At 42.3% G+C, this 17210-nt stretch overlaps 1 protein-coding gene across 1 annotated transcript in view; it reads right to left on the reverse strand.

Moving 5' to 3' along the window:
- The window catches only part of LOC115131014 (collagen alpha-1(XI) chain-like), a 256495-nt gene extending 240869 nt beyond the window's left edge, over positions 1-15626 (reverse strand). The window contains exon 1 of the mRNA XM_065019254.1: positions 15366-15626. Coding sequence (XP_064875326.1) covers positions 15366-15480 — 115 coding nt within the window. The 5' untranslated portion in view covers positions 15481-15626. The remainder of the gene's footprint in view (positions 1-15365) is intronic.
- Between the last annotated feature and the right edge of the window lie 1584 nt (positions 15627-17210).

Here is a 17210-nt window from a genome sequence, read left to right on the forward strand (position 1 = left end):
TACATGACTACTGGGCCTAAACCAACATCCATAATGAGTCCATAATGATTTGGTTTCACCTCAAACCAAACACATGACACGTTTTAACATATTTACTACGGTTCAATAGCTCATGTTCCCTCTAAAGCTAGTAGTCACGAGACTGCCGCACAGAAATATTATCCCACAGAGAGAAGCACGATATTGAACTTCACTCAACTTTATAGAGCAGTAGACACCAACTGGTCGACCAGTCGATTGCGACCGATCTCCAAGACATTCCTAGTCGATCGGCTAACATTTCTGTAAAAACCCCAAAGATAAAGCCTTGGTTGTAGGTGCACTTGTTCAGTTGCCCTGCACGCCGGGTAGGCGAACCGTTGCATGTGTCTGAAGGTACAACTCTGCCTTCCCGGCGGGTAGAGTGAGCAAATCAAATGCACTATAGGCTTACCACTGGCCAATCGGATGGCTCAGATTACCGTCTCTGCAGTAATGTAGCAGGTGTAAAAGAAAGCTACAGTATAGTTGATACAGTGAGGTTTCTAAATGTTTCAAACCACGATTAGAGAGAGAGACTGTCAACAAATACAGTATAGTTGATATGGTGAGGTTACTAACCACGACTAGAGAGAGAGACTGTCAACAAATACAGTATAGTTGATATGGTGAGGTTACTAACCACGATTAGAGAGAGAGACTGTCAACAAATACAGTATAGTTGATATGGTGAGGTTACTAACCACGACTAGAGAGAGAGACTGTCAACGAATACAGTATAGTTGATATGGTGAGGTTACTAACCACGACTAGAGAGAGACTGTCAACAAATACAGTATAGTTGATATGGTGAGGTTACTAACCACGATTAGAGAGAGAGACTGTCAACGAATACAGTATAGTTGATATGGTGAGGTTACTAACCATGACTAGAGAGAGAGACTGTCAACAAATACAGTATAGTTGATATGGTGAGGTTACTAAATGTTTAAAACCACGACTAGAGAGAGAGACTGTCAACAAATACAGTATAGTTGATATGGTGAGGTTACTAAATGTTTAAAACCACGACTAGAGAGAGAGAGAGACTGTCAACGAATACAGTATAGTTGATATGGTGAGGTTACTAACCACGACTAGAGAGAGAGACTGTCAACGAATACAGTATAGTTGATATGGTGAGGTTACTAACCACGACTAGAGAGAGAGACTGTCAACAAATACAGTATAGTTGATATGGTGAGGTTACTAAATGTTTAAAACCACGACTAGAGAGAGAGACTGTCAACAAATACAGTATAGTTGATATGGTGAGGTTACTAACCACGACTAGAGAGAGAGCGACTGTCAACGATTACAGTATAGTTGATATGATGAGGTTACTAACCACGACTAGAGAGAGACTGTCAACGACTACAGTATAGTTGATATGATGAGGTTTAAAACCATGACTAGAGAGAGAGACTGTCAACGAATACAGTATAGTTGATATGGTGAGGTTACTAAATGTTCAAAACCACGACTAGAGAGAGAGACTGTCAACAAATACAGTATAGTTGATATGGTGAGGTTACTAACCACGACTAGAGAGAGAGACTGTCAACGAATACAGTATAGTTGATATGGTGAGGTTACTAAATGTTTAAAACCACGACTAGAGAGAGAGACTGTCAACAAATACAGTATAGTTGATATGGTGAGGTTACTAACCACGACTAGAGAGAGAGACTGTCAACGACTACAGTATAGTTGATATGGTGAGGTTACTAACCACGACTAGAGAGAGAGACTGTCAACGAATACAGTATAGTTGATATGGTAAGGTTACTAAATGTTTAAAACCACGACTAGAGAGAGAGACTGTCAACAAATACGGTATAGTTGATATGGTGAGGTTACTAACCATGACTAGAGAGAGACTGTCAACGAATACAGTATAGTTGATATGGTGAGGTTACTAACCATGACTAGAGAGAGAGACTGTCAACAAATACAGTATAGTTGATATGGTGAGGTTACTAACCACGACTAGAGAGAGAGACTGTCAACGACTACAGTATAGTTGATATGATGAGGTTACTAACCACGACTAGAGAGAGACTGTCAACGACTACAGTATAGTTGATATGATGAGGTTTAAAACCATGACTAGAGAGAGAGACTGTCAACGACTACAGTATAGTTGATATGATGAGGTTTAAAACCACGACTAGAGAGAGAGACTGTCAACGAATACAGTATAGTTGATATGGTGAGGTTACTAACCACGACTAGAGAGAGAGACTGTCAACGAATACAGTATAGTTGATATGGTGAGGTTACTAAATGTTTAAAACCACAACGAGAGAGAGACTGTCAACAAATACAGTATAGTTGATATGGTGAGGTTACTAACCACGACTAGAGAGAGAGACTGTCAACGAATACAGTATAGTTGATATGGTGAGGTTACTAAATGTTTAAAACCACGACTAGAGAGAGAGACTGTCAACAAATACAGTATAGTTGATATGGTGAGGTTACTAACCACGACTAGAGAGAGAGACTGTCAACGACTACAGTATAGTTGATATGATGAGGTTACTAACCACGACTAGAGAGAGACTGTCAACGACTACAGTATAGTTGATATGATGAGGTTTAAAACCATGACTAGAGAGAGAGACTGTCAAAGACTACAGTATAGTTGATATGATGAGGTTACTAACCACGACTAGAGAGAGACTGTCAACGACTACAGTATAGTTGATATGATGAGGTTTAAAACCATGACTAGAGAGAGAGACTGTCAACGACTACAGTATAGTTGATATGATGAGGTTACTAACCACGACTAGAGAGAGACTGTCAACGACTACAGTATAGTTGATATGATGAGGTTTAAAACCATGACTAGAGAGAGAGACTGTCAACGACTACAGTATAGTTGATATGGTGAGGTTACTAACCACGACTAGAGAGAGACTGTCAACGACTACAGTATAGTTGATATGATGAGGTTTAAAACCATGACTAGAGAGAGAGACTGTCAACGAATACAGTATAGTTGATATGGTGAGGTTACTAACCACGATTAGAGAGAGAGACTGTCAACGAATACAGTATAGTTGATATGGTGAGGTTACTAACCACGACTAGAGAGAGAGACTGTCAACGAATACAGTATAGTTGATATGGTGAGGTTACTAAATGTTTAAAACCACGACTAGAGAGAGAGACTGTCAACGAATACAGTATAGTTGATATGATGAGGTTTCAAACCATGACTAGAGAAAGAGACTGTCAACGAATACAGTATAGTTGATATGGTGAGGTTACTAACCACGACTAGAGAGAGACTGTCAACGAATACAGTATAGTTGATATGGTGAGGTTACTAACCACGACTAGAGAGAGACTGTCAACGAATACAGTATAGTTGATATGGTGAGGTTACTAACCACGATTAGAGAGAGAGACTGTCAACGAATACAGTATAGTTGATATGGTGAGGTTACTAACCACGACTAGAGAGAGAGACTGTCAACGAATACAGTATAGTTGATATGGTGAGGTTACTAAATGTTTAAAACCACGACTAGAGAGAGAGACTGTCAACAAATACAGTATAGTTGATATGGTGAGGTTACTAACCACGACTAGAGAGAGAGACTGTCAACGACTACAGTATAGTTGATATGGTGAGGTTACTAACCACGACTAGAGAGAGAGACTGTCAACGAATACAGTATAGTTGATATGGTAAGGTTACTAAATGTTTAAAACCACGACTAGAGAGAGAGACTGTCAACAAATACGGTATAGTTGATATGGTGAGGTTACTAACCATGACTAGAGAGAGACTGTCAACGAATACAGTATAGTTGATATGGTGAGGTTACTAACCATGACTAGAGAGAGAGACTGTCAACAAATACAGTATAGTTGATATGGTGAGGTTACTAACCACGACTAGAGAGAGAGACTGTCAACGACTACAGTATAGTTGATATGATGAGGTTACTAACCACGACTAGAGAGAGACTGTCAACGACTACAGTATAGTTGATATGATGAGGTTTAAAACCATGACTAGAGAGAGAGACTGTCAACGACTACAGTATAGTTGATATGATGAGGTTTAAAACCACGACTAGAGAGAGAGACTGTCAACGAATACAGTATAGTTGATATGGTGAGGTTACTAACCACGACTAGAGAGAGAGACTGTCAACGAATACAGTATAGTTGATATGGTGAGGTTACTAAATGTTTAAAACCACAACGAGAGAGAGAGACTGTCAACAAATACAGTATAGTTGATATGGTGAGGTTACTAACCACGACTAGAGAGAGAGACTGTCAACGAATACAGTATAGTTGATATGGTGAGGTTACTAAATGTTTAAAACCACGACTAGAGAGAGAGACTGTCAACAAATACAGTATAGTTGATATGGTGAGGTTACTAACCACGACTAGAGAGAGAGACTGTCAACGACTACAGTATAGTTGATATGATGAGGTTACTAACCACGACTAGAGAGAGACTGTCAACGACTACAGTATAGTTGATATGATGAGGTTTAAAACCATGACTAGAGAGAGACTGTCAAAGACTACAGTATAGTTGATATGATGAGGTTACTAACCACGACTAGAGAGAGACTGTCAACGACTACAGTATAGTTGATATGATGAGGTTTAAAACCATGACTAGAGAGAGAGACTGTCAACGACTACAGTATAGTTGATATGATGAGGTTACTAACCACGACTAGAGAGAGACTGTCAACGACTACAGTATAGTTGATATGATGAGGTTTAAAACCATGACTAGAGAGAGAGACTGTCAACGACTACAGTATAGTTGATATGGTGAGGTTACTAACCACGACTAGAGAGAGACTGTCAACGACTACAGTATAGTTGATATGATGAGGTTTAAAACCATGACTAGAGAGAGAGACTGTCAACGAATACAGTATAGTTGATATGGTGAGGTTACTAACCACGATTAGAGAGAGAGACTGTCAACGAATACAGTATAGTTGATATGGTGAGGTTACTAACCACGACTAGAGAGAGAGACTGTCAACGAATACAGTATAGTTGATATGGTGAGGTTACTAAATGTTTAAAACCACGACTAGAGAGAGAGACTGTCAACGAATACAGTATAGTTGATATGATGAGGTTTCAAACCATGACTAGAGAAAGAGACTGTCAACGAATACAGTATAGTTGATATGGTGAGGTTACTAACCACGACTAGAGAGAGACTGTCAACGAATACAGTATAGTTGATATGGTGAGGTTACTAACCACGACTAGAGAGAGACTGTCAACGAATACAGTATAGTTGATATGGTGAGGTTACTAACCACGATTAGAGAGAGAGACTGTCAACGAATACAGTATAGTTGATATGGTGAGGTTACTAACCACGACTAGAGAGAGAGACTGTCAACGAATACAGTATAGTTGATATGGTGAGGTTACTAAATGTTTAAAACCACGACTAGAGAGAGAGACTGTCAACAAATACAGTATAGTTGATATGGTGAGGTTACTAACCACGACTAGAGAGAGAGACTGTCAACGAATACAGTATAGTTGATATGGTGAGGTTACTAACCACGACTAGAGAGAGAGACTGTCAACGAATACAGTATAGTTGATATGGTGAGGTTACTAACCACGACTAGAGAGAGACTGTCAACGAATACAGTATAGTTGATATGGTGAGGTTACTAACCACGACTAGAGAGAGAGACTGTCAACGAATACAGTATAGTTGATATGGTGAGGTTACTAACCACGACTAGAGAGAGAGACTGTCAACAAATACAGTATAGTTGATATGATGAGGTTACTAACCACGACTAGAGAGAGAGACTGTCAACAAATACAGTATAGTTGATATGATGAGGTTTAAAACCATGACTAGAGAGAGAGACTGTCAACGAATACAGTATAGTTGATATGGTGAGGTTACTAACCACGACTAGAGAGAGAGACTGTCAACAAATACAGTATAGTTGATATGGTGAGGTTACTAACCACGACTAGAGAGAGACTGTCAACGAATACAGTATAGTTGATATGGTGAGGTTACTAACCACGACTAGAGAGAGAGACTGTCAACGAATACAGTATAGTTGATATGGTGAGGTTACTAAATGTTTAAAACCACGACTAGAGAGAGAGACTGTCAACAACTACAGTATAGTTGATATGGTGAGGTTACTAAATGTTTAAAACCACGACTAGAGAGAGAGAGAGACTGTCAACGAATACAGTATAGTTGATATGGTGAGGTTACTAACCACGACTAGAGAGAGAGACTGTCAACGAATACAGTATAGTTGATATGATGAGGTTTCAAACCATGACTAGAGAGAGAGACTGTCAACGAATACAGTATAGTTGATATGGTGAGGTTACTAACCACGACTAGAGAGAGAGACTGTCAACAAATACAGTATAGTTGATATGGTGAGGTTACTAACCACGACTAGAGAGAGACTGTCAACGAATACAGTATAGTTGATATGGTGAGGTTACTAACCACGACTAGAGAGAGACTGTCAACGAATACAGTATAGTTGATATGGTGAGGTTACTAAATGTTTAAAACCACGACTAGAGAGAGAGACTGTCAACAAATACAGTATAGTTGATATGGTGAGGTTACTAAATGTTTAAAACCACGACTAGAGAGAGAGAGAGACTGTCAACGAATACAGTATAGTTGATATGGTGAGGTTACTAACCACGACTAGAGAGAGAGACTGTCAACAAATACAGTATAGTTGATATGATGAGGTTACTAACCACGACTAGAGAGAGAGACTGTCAACAAATACAGTATAGTTGATATGATGAGGTTTAAAACCATGACTAGAGAGAGAGACTGTCAACGAATACAGTATAGTTGATATGGTGAGGTTACTAACCACGACTAGAGAGAGAGACTGTCAACAAATACAGTATAGTTGATATGGTGAGGTTACTAACCACGACTAGAGAGAGACTGTCAACGAATACAGTATAGTTGATATGGTGAGGTTACTAACCACGACTAGAGAGAGAGACTGTCAACGAATACAGTATAGTTGATATGGTGAGGTTACTAAATGTTTAAAACCACGACTAGAGAGAGAGACTGTCAACAACTACAGTATAGTTGATATGGTGAGGTTACTAAATGTTTAAAACCACGACTAGAGAGAGACTGTCAACGAATACAGTATAGTTGATATGGTGAGGTTACTAAATGTTTAAAACCACGACTAGAGAGAGAGAGAGACTGTCAACGAATACAGTATAGTTGATATGGTGAGGTTACTAACCACGACTAGAGAGAGAGACTGTCAACGAATACAGTATAGTTGATATGGTGAGGTTACTAAATGTTTAAAACCACGACTAGAGAGAGAGACTGTCAACAAATACAGTATAGTTGATATGGTGAGGTTACTAAATGTTTAAAACCACGACTAGAGAGAGAGAGAGACTGTCAACGAATACAGTATAGTTGATATGGTGAGGTTACTAACCACGACTAGAGAGAGAGACTGTCAACGAATACAGTATAGTTGATATGATGAGGTTTCAAACCATGACTAGAGAGAGACTGTCAACGAATACAGTATAGTTGATATGGTGAGGTTACTAAATGTTTAAAACCACGACTAGAGAGAGAGACTGTCAACAAATACAGTATAGTTGATATGGTGAGGTTACTAACCACGACTAGAGAGAGAGACTGTCAACGAATACAGTATAGTTGATATGGTGAGGTTACTAACCACGACTAGAGAGAGAGACTGTCAACGAATACAGTATAGTTGATATGGTGAGGTTACTAAATGTTTAAAACCACGACTAGAGAGAGAGACTGTCAACGAATACAGTATAGTTGATATGGTGAGGTTACTAACCACGACTAGAGAGAGAGACTGTCAACGAATACAGTATAGTTGATATGGTGAGGTTACTAACCACGACTAGAGAGAGAGACTGTCAACGAATACAGTATAGTTGATATGGTGAGGTTACTAACCACGACTAGAGAGAGAGACTGTCAACGAATACAGTATAGTTGATATGGTGAGGTTACTAAACGTTTAAAACCATGACTAGAGAGAGAGACTGTCAACGATTACAGTAAAGAGCTGCTGTTTTGATGACCGACTTCATGTTTAAGTTCTTACTCAGTGTGAGTTGGGTGGGTTGTCTAAGTTAGGTTTTCTATGATTTTCTATTTCTGTGTTTGGCCTGGTATGGTTCTCAATCAGAGGCAGCTGTCAATCGTTGTCCCTGATTGAGAACCATATTTAGGTAGCCTGTTTTCCATTGTGTTTTGTAGGTGGTTGTTTTCAGTCTTTGTGTGTCTTCACCAGACAGAACTGTTCCGGTTGTTGCTTTGTTTCTTTGATTATTATTAAAAATCATGAACACTTACCACGCTGCACCTTGGTCCTCACCTTCTTCCACCGACGACAGCCGTTACACTCAGCACCGTCAACACTTTTATAAACCATAAAATGCACGTTCTTCCTACTTCCACTCAGCGCTACAACAAGCACTGCAGCAGTAATGAATGAGTAGGAAAGTGTCTCTATAGGCTTGCGTTGTCTAATATCGAGGAATATTTCACTTTCTCTGTCCATAGGAGTAACAACATGAATTTTGAGCATAACGCAGAAATATTGCGGTGTGACTCGAGTTTCGTCACCATCTGGAAGACAGTGTCCATTTTGGTCAGTGTCAGTGGAGGAAGAGCGAAGGGACGTAGAGAGACTGACCCTCAGTCTGCTGCTCTCTCTCTCCGCTGAGACTGACCCTCAGTCTGCTGCTCTCTCTCTCCACTGAGACGGACCCTCAGTCTGCTGCTCTCTCTCTCCGCTGAGATGGACCCTCAGTCTGCTGCTCTCTCTCTCTGCTGAGACTGACCCTCAGTCTGCTGCTCTCTCTCTCCTCTGAGACGGACCCTCAGTCTGCTGCTCTCTCTCCGCTGAGACGGACCCTCAGTCTGCTGCTCTCTCTCTCCTCTGAGACGGACCCTCAGTCTTTTGCTCTCTCTCTCCGCTGAGAATGACCCTCAGTCTGCTGCTCTCTCTCTCCACTGAGACGGACCCTCAAGTCTGCTGCTCTCTCTCTCCGCTGAGACTGACCCTCAGTCTGCTGCTCTCTCTCTCCGCTGAGACAGACCCTCAGTCTGCTGCTCTCTCTCTCCTCTGAGACGGACCCTCAGTCTGCTGCTCTCTCTCTCTGCTGAGACGGACCCTCAGTCTGCTGCTCTCCCTCTCCTCTGAGACGGACCCTCAGTCTGCTGCTCTCTCTCTCCTCTGAGACGGACCCTCAGTCTGCTGCTCTCTCTCTCCGCTGAGAATGACCCTCAGTCTGCTGCTCTCTCTCTCCTCTGAGACCGACCCTCAGTCTGCTGCTTTCTCTCTCCGCTGAGACGGACCCTCAGTCTGCTGCTCTCTCTCTCCTCTGAGACGGACCCTCAGTCTGCTGCTCTCTCTCTCCTCTGAGACGGACCCTCAGTCTGCTGCTCTCTCTCTCCGCTGAGACTGAACCTCAGATGCAGGCACCATCAGCCCACAAAAATAAAAAGCAAATGATTTTAAATGTATGCTCACTCATCTGTGGTTCACAAGTAATAAAACAATGGCTGTGGTACCGGTGTGATCATATAGCTCACCTCAAATGTACACAATAAAACAAAATGGCCCGAACGACAATGCATTGGCATTTTATTTTGTACAGTGGTTTCTTGCATCAAACAACACAACAACATTTTCAGGCACCTCCTTATCCGAAGGAGAAGTGGATCAACAGGATCATGTCCAGCCTTGCATGTGTTTTTTTTTAAGTCTTGTGGAATGCAGGCCAACATTGAACACCACACATTGGCTGCTACTGTAGGCTGGAATAATAGAACAGCCCTGGACAAATGTAAAAAAAAAGAAAATAGGAACACAAGGTATTATCATATAATTTTTTACAGAAATGTTTGTCGGTCAGCCTTGGAGTGTGCACAGCTTTGAGGGAACGTTGCTTATCAGTAACGTTACAGAGTGAGAGAGAGGCTGATTGGGATATTCTCCAAGACCACTTGGACATATTGTATAATGAAAAACGTACCCAGGTAATCACTGGGCTCTTCTAAGTGAACTGAAACACCTGGTGTGAGTTTACTCCTGGTGTGAGTTTACTCCTGGTGTTAGTTTACTGGTTTTAGTTTACTCCTGGTGTTAGTTTACACCTGGTGTGAGTTTACACCTGGTGTTAGTTTACTCCTGGTGTGAGTTTACTCCTGGTGTGAGTTTACTCCTGGTGTGAGTTTACACCTGGTGTGAGTTTACTCCTGGTGTGAGTTTACTCCTGGTGTGAGTTTACACCTGGTGTGAGTTTACTCCTGGTGTGAGTTTACTCCTGGTGTGAGTTTACTCCTGGTGTGAGTTTACTCCTGGTGTTAGTTTACTCCTGGTGTGAGTTTACACCTGGTGTGAGTTTACTCCTGGTGTTAGTTTACTCCTGGTGTGAGTTTACTCCTGGTGTGAGTTTACTCCTGGTGTGAGTTTACTCCTGGTGTTAGTTTACACCTGGTGTGAGTTTACTCCTGGTGTTAGTTTACTCCTGGTGTTAGTTTACTCCTGGTGTTAGTTTACTCCTGGTGTGAGTTTACACCTGGTGTTAGTTTACACCTGGTGTGAGTTTACTCCTGGTGTGAGTTTACTCCTGGCCGCTGTGCAAATAAGGTCACATATATCCAAGTCCAAGTCCCTATGTGGCACGGGAAGGAACCCGATGGGGAAAAGGGCCAACTCATAGTATCCATACAGGGGCCTTCATAGTATCCATACAGGGGCCTTCATACTATCCATACAGGGGCCTTCATAGTATCCATACAGGGGCCTTCATACTATCCATACAGGGGCCTTCATAGTATCCATACAGGGGCCTTCATAGTATCCATACAGGGGCCTTCATAGTGTCCATACAGGGGCCTTCATACTATCCATACAGGGGCCTTCATAGTATCCATACAGGGGTCTACCCTGTTGCTGTTAAAGGGCCAACTCATAATGTCCATACAGGGGCCTTCCTGGTATCCATACAGGGGCCTTCATAGTATCCATACAGGGGCCTTCATAGTATCCATACAGGGGCCTTCATAGTATCCATACAGGGGCCTTCATACTATCCATACAGGGGCCTTCATAGTATCCATACAGGGGCCTTCATAGTGTCCATACAGGGGCCTTCATACTATCCATACAGGGGCCTTCATAGTATCCATACAGGGGTCTACCCTGTTGCTGTTAAAGGGCCAACTCATAATGTCCATACAGGGGCCTTCCTGGTATCCATACAGGGGCCTTCGTAGTATCCATACAAGGGCCTTCATAGTGTCCATACAGGGGCCTTCCTGGTATCCATACAGGGGCCTTCATACCCTGTTGCTGTTACTGGCTGCTCAAAAAGACCTACAGTATGCTAATCGAGGAGGTCGGGGGGGAAGAAGATAACTGGGCTAACTTAGCATACAATATACATGAATTGCAGGTTTTGATGTGTTACTTGCCATGTTAACACAGATGGATATTAATGCAGATGTATAAAACATGACAACAGCGTGTTTCGTGGGAGGCTGTTGTTGATGTGTTCAGAGCAGAGGAAGCTGGTGGGAGGAGCTTTAGGAGGACGGGCTCATTGTAAAGACTGTAATGGAATCAATGGAACGTTATCAAACACATCAAACATGATACAAAAACCACGTTTGACTCAGGTCCATTTATTCCATTCCAGACATCACTGTCACCTAATAATCCCTAGTTTACAATTGGCTCATTCATCTCCCTCCTCTCCCCTGTAACTATTCCCCAGGTCGTTGCTGCAAATGAGAACGTGTTCTCAGTCAACTTACCTGGTAAAATAACAGATCAATAAAAAAATGTGCTCATTCTCCTACAGCTCACAATGTTGCTTCCGTGCCTCTCCTAGGCTTGAACCAGAGACCCTCTGAACCAGTGGAGGCTGGTGGGAGGAGCTGTAGGAGGATGGAGGATGGAAGGATATATTCTGCTTCAGTGAGGTGTAATGGGCTGATAAAAATAAAAAAAAGAGATGACCTTTTCACCTGCTGCTTCCTGAGACTCTAATAATATATTCAACCAGAATGTCTCTTCATCTCTCTTCTCTCACTGTGCCTCTACCCTTCTCTCACTGTGCCTCTACCCTTCTCTCACTCTTCCTATACTCTCTCCCCTGTTTTGACTTCCATGTTTCAGTCTCAAACAAGACCTATTTTTTGCTGGTGTGTCATACCAAGGAAAACGATCGCCGTATTTAAAGTGCATGTGTTTGATATTCTCTCTTTAACTCTTTAAAATCCACCGCAATAAAATGTCTAAAGTGAATATCACATTACAGAAACGCAAGTCTAATTATAAACTGGGTAGTTTGAGCTCTGTATGCTGATTGGCTGAAAGCCGTGGTATATCAGACCGTGTACCACGGGTATGACAAAACATGTATTTGTACTGGTCTAATTACATTGGTAACCAGTTTATAAGGCACAAGGTGGTGTGGTAGATGGCCAATATAGCACGGCTAAGGGCTGTATCCAGGCACTCCGCGTTGTCGTGCATAAGAACATATTGGCCATATACCACACCACCTTGTGCCTTATGCCTTATTGCTTAATTACAAGGCATGGTTTATACAGTCCAAACAACATGTGATGTTAAGTCAACAGTCTCCTCATGGAGGAAAAGGAGAGAGGTCATGATGACATTACCCAGAAATATTCCCAACAGGCCAATGTAAACCTACCTAGTCACTGATGAGACAGGCAGGGCTTGAACAGACGTCCACCGACCAAACAGAACTAAACACCACATCCCATTTAGACCTGGCTGTCCATGTTTCATTGCCATTCAGCGAGCGAGAGAGAGAGAGAGGGTAGAGTAGAGTGGGTTGGTGAGGGTTCTGAAACGCTACCGTTGTCTGCAGGAATGGACCAGAACCAGGGACAGTGACAATGTTGTCTGTACACTGTTAGCTCAGAGGACACCCTACAGAAAACAGCTTAAATGATCCTTAAACACCTGCTGAGAAACTCAGAAAACACAAACTGTATATAGGCACATGGATATGAACATGAATGAAAGTGAATAGTCATTTATATGAGTTTGAACAATGAAGAGGTCTGTGTAGGCCTTGTACTGTTCTGGGCAGTGTATAAAGCCATTAGTAAATATTGAACGACTGAAAGGGTTAACACGTGAACTAATACAATACATCAACTGTTCATAGAAATACAATGAATCAGAATGTAAGTAAGACTAGAATGAAGAAGACTGATGAGAACCAATGTCATCGCTGGTTTAGATTCAGTCTGATAAATTCCCTCTTAAAATATCTACAATATTATCCTGTTGTAATGAGTGTATTGATAGACTATGTATTCTAGACCAACTATAAGGGGTCTGTAATCCTGAAGACCTGAACTCGGTGACTAGCTCACCTCCCGTTATGGTCCGTTATGGTCTGCTCTGCATGCTGCTGGCCTGCAGTTTGAAAAGCCTATAAAATAATACGGAAGTGCGAAACGAACCATCAACCAATCAATGAGCAGCACTTAGACTGGAAACATTCCCACCGTGGAGGGAATGCGCACCGCTCAGAGCCCAGACAACGCGGCCTTGTAACCCTTCGGTGCCGACTAGGGCAGTGTGGAGAAAGGGTGATCCTTTCCGCAAGTCAGTGATCCTTTCGGCTGCTTGAACACTCCGTTCTATCAGAACGTCCAAGAGGACGGCCCTCGAGACAGCTGCAGTGCGCGCCCTTCCGTCCATGGGCCGCCCTACACCATCCCTGCTGCTTGACCAGTCCGATCTATCAGAACGTACAAGAGGACGGCCCTCGAGACTTTTGCAGTGCGCGCCCGTCCGTCCAGTCCATGGGCCGCCCTACACCATCCATGCTGCTTGACCACTCCGTTCTATCAGAACGTACAAGAGGACGGCCCTCGAGACAGTTGCAGTGCGCGCCCGTCCGTCCAGTCCATGGGCCGCCCTACACCATCCCTGCTGCTTGACCACTCCGATCTATCGGAACGTACAAGAGGACGGCCCTCGAGACAGCTGCAGTGCGCGCCCGTCCGTCCATGGGCCGCCCTACACCATCCCTGCTGCTTGACCACATCCGATCTATCAGAACGTACAAGAGGACGGCCCTCGAGACAGCTGCAGTGCGCGCCCGTCCGTCCAGTCCATGGAACGCCCTACACCATCCATTGCCAGAAATAATGCTTGGAATTTTGCGGTGCCAGGCAAAAATGCAATTAAAGTCTAGTTAAACAATCACCTAATTATTAATAGCCATATGACATTCCCTTTAACGGTGGATCAGTCTGATGGGTCTGCCACACTGCACAACTCCCCAAAGATTGTGCGTCACTGATCAATGGATGAGAGCACCGTTGTCGGTATTGAATGCAATTTCATGACGTGCTCGTGAATCGGGTCCGGAAATGTCCTGTGTGCCCCGGAGCCATGAATAAAATTTGGCAGACACCTCTCCTCTTTAGCAAACTGTGTGGCTGCAATCTCAAACCGTGCGGAATTCCACCACGTTGACCTGGCTGAACCACATCACACACACCTAACGGACCAGAGGTTCATGAGGACTTCCTCGTCTACCCACCAATGAAACAGCTAGAGTCCAGAGGTAACAAAGCATATTTAAAGTAAGATTTTTTTTTCACCATAAATCTCTAAACGCTGTCTCTAAATGGGGTGCTTTTGAAAACGTGTTTTACCGCTCCTTCATATCTAAACTAAGCAAGCGGACAGAAAAGCAAGCGCACCAAATAAACATCGTGAACAAATAAGTGGATGGGTCATGAGGTAAAAATGCATTAAAATACATGTAACCAACTTCTTTATAACCCGTTGAAACACACGACATTAATACCTAAATATATTCGGAACAAATATCAATAGTGTTCAACGAATATATATTTGAATGTAAATGTTCAATAAAATACGTGATTCACTTTACTTTGTGAGGTACAATTGTACCTCGACTTTAGTTAAATTGGATCCACAGACCTCTTGACCGAATCAAGTAGGAAAAGTCTCTGTCCTATCCTTCTTCTCACATCTAGTTGCGTTGATAATTGAAAATACAAAATTAATTACAGACATTTACCAAAACAAGACCCTGTTATGTTCCCCGATCTCTCCCTATATCTCTCCCCGTATTTCCATCATGTTTTAAGAGCAGTCCCCTAATAAGGTTTCTGCCGCGGTTGGCTGATAGTGCCTAGTCCACTCACTACAACTTTTACACAACGTTTTTTGGATCCTAACAGTTGTTCTTACCTGCTCTGACATGAGTAGCCTGCAGAACCAGGGTTAAAGCCATGCATGCGGTTACAGTGGAATCCATAATCCACCTTTTCGTTTTCCACCTTGTGGTCCGCTTTCGCATCTCCATGGTCTGCGCCCACAAAAGTGAACACAACTTGGGCGACTTCAAGTGCTTTTAAATGAGGTCCCTTCCACAATCCCTGGGTTATGGATAATTGCACTAAACAGCCATAAATGAGGGGTGTTTATATCCTCTTCTCTCAGCCACTCCAGCCCCCCTTATACGGTCTTCCTTTCCAGTACCCAGCCTTCTGACTGAATGTATTCGGGTTTAAATCAACAGGCTCAGAGAGCACTCGTTACCCTAAGAGCTACACCGACAGGAGGGCTGGGAAAGCACCGCAAACCAGACCCACGGTTACAGTGAAATGACATGGGGGGGTGACCCTGATTAGCAAATCACGGGGCTAGAAATTATCATTGGGATCCACCCATCAGTTTTACAAAGCTCCTGCCAATTAAGTCTACCCTGAGCGCGTGTATTATTATTTTGAATAAAAGAAGAAGATAAAAGTGGCCTGTACTTCCTGGAAATGTCCTGGGAATGAACGGAATGACATTAGGGTGAGAGACGTGAGCATAATTCCCACTGTTGAACAGTGTCTCGTGGACTTGTCTGTCCTATCCCACAGTATACTGTTATCCCCTGTTCTAGTCACCTACTTCATGTTGTGTTACTTGTGTTCATATAGGATGCACAATTAGTTAACTACAGCAAACATTAAAAAATAACATACTTTATTGCATCATAAAACAGATTTTACAGAATGCTACTTTTCAGGTCTTATCTGGTCAATATTGTCTATCCTCTTTTGGCTCCATAACATCTATTGCAACCAGGCACACTCTGTCACGGTCAGGTCAGGTGCCTACTAATATGTCAGGCCAGTCAGAAGCAGGGTGTCTGTGTATCCACTACTCTCTTTCTCTCTCTCTTGGCTGGCCTCAAAACTGCAAGGCAACGGTAAGGCATCAGTAAGGCATCTGTCAACATGCTTGTCTTGTCTATCCTGAGATACATACTATTGATCCCAAATGGCACCCCTATTTCTTATATAGTGCACTACATACCACACTATTCCCTATGTAGTGCACTATTTTTGACCGGGACCCTAAATACCACCCTATTCCCTATATAGTGCACTACTTTTGACCAGGGCCCATAGGGAATATGGTGTTATTTTGGGACATAGACTTAGTATTTGGGCTGATCCTGAGACAAGTGGTATTTTCTGAATTCTATTAAGATCCCCATCAGCTGTTTTGAAATCCGCAGCGACTCTTCCTGGGGTCCAACACAGAACATGAATCATTACATAATACAGAACATTAATAGACAAGAGCAGCTCAAGGACAGAACTATATACATTAAACAAAAAAAATATATATATTATACTGCAGACGTAGCTTACATATCAATACATACACACAAGATATCTAGGTCCAATAGGGGAGAGGCGTTGTGTCGTGAGGTGTTGCTTTATCTGTTTTTTTGGAAACCAGGTTTGCTGTTCACTTGATGTGCTGGTGCAACTCGGGTAGTTGACACTATTGATTGAGGACCTCTATGTAGTTGAATGTGATCATTTTAAAAATAATATATGTTTATGTTTGTTTATTGTATGCTGAATTATATTGTTTTATACACATGTGTGTATGTTGTTTTAAAATTCTATTTTTTTCTATTGTAATATGTACAAGACTCTCTTGTAAAATATATTTTTTAATCTCAATGTGACTCCCTGTTTAAATAAAAGTTATATACAAATATAATATGGAAGCGAGTTCTAGTATAAC

Source organism: Oncorhynchus nerka, linkage group LG6, assembly GCF_034236695.1.
Source record: "Oncorhynchus nerka isolate Pitt River linkage group LG6, Oner_Uvic_2.0, whole genome shotgun sequence".
Lineage (NCBI taxonomy): Eukaryota > Metazoa > Chordata > Actinopteri > Salmoniformes > Salmonidae > Oncorhynchus > Oncorhynchus nerka.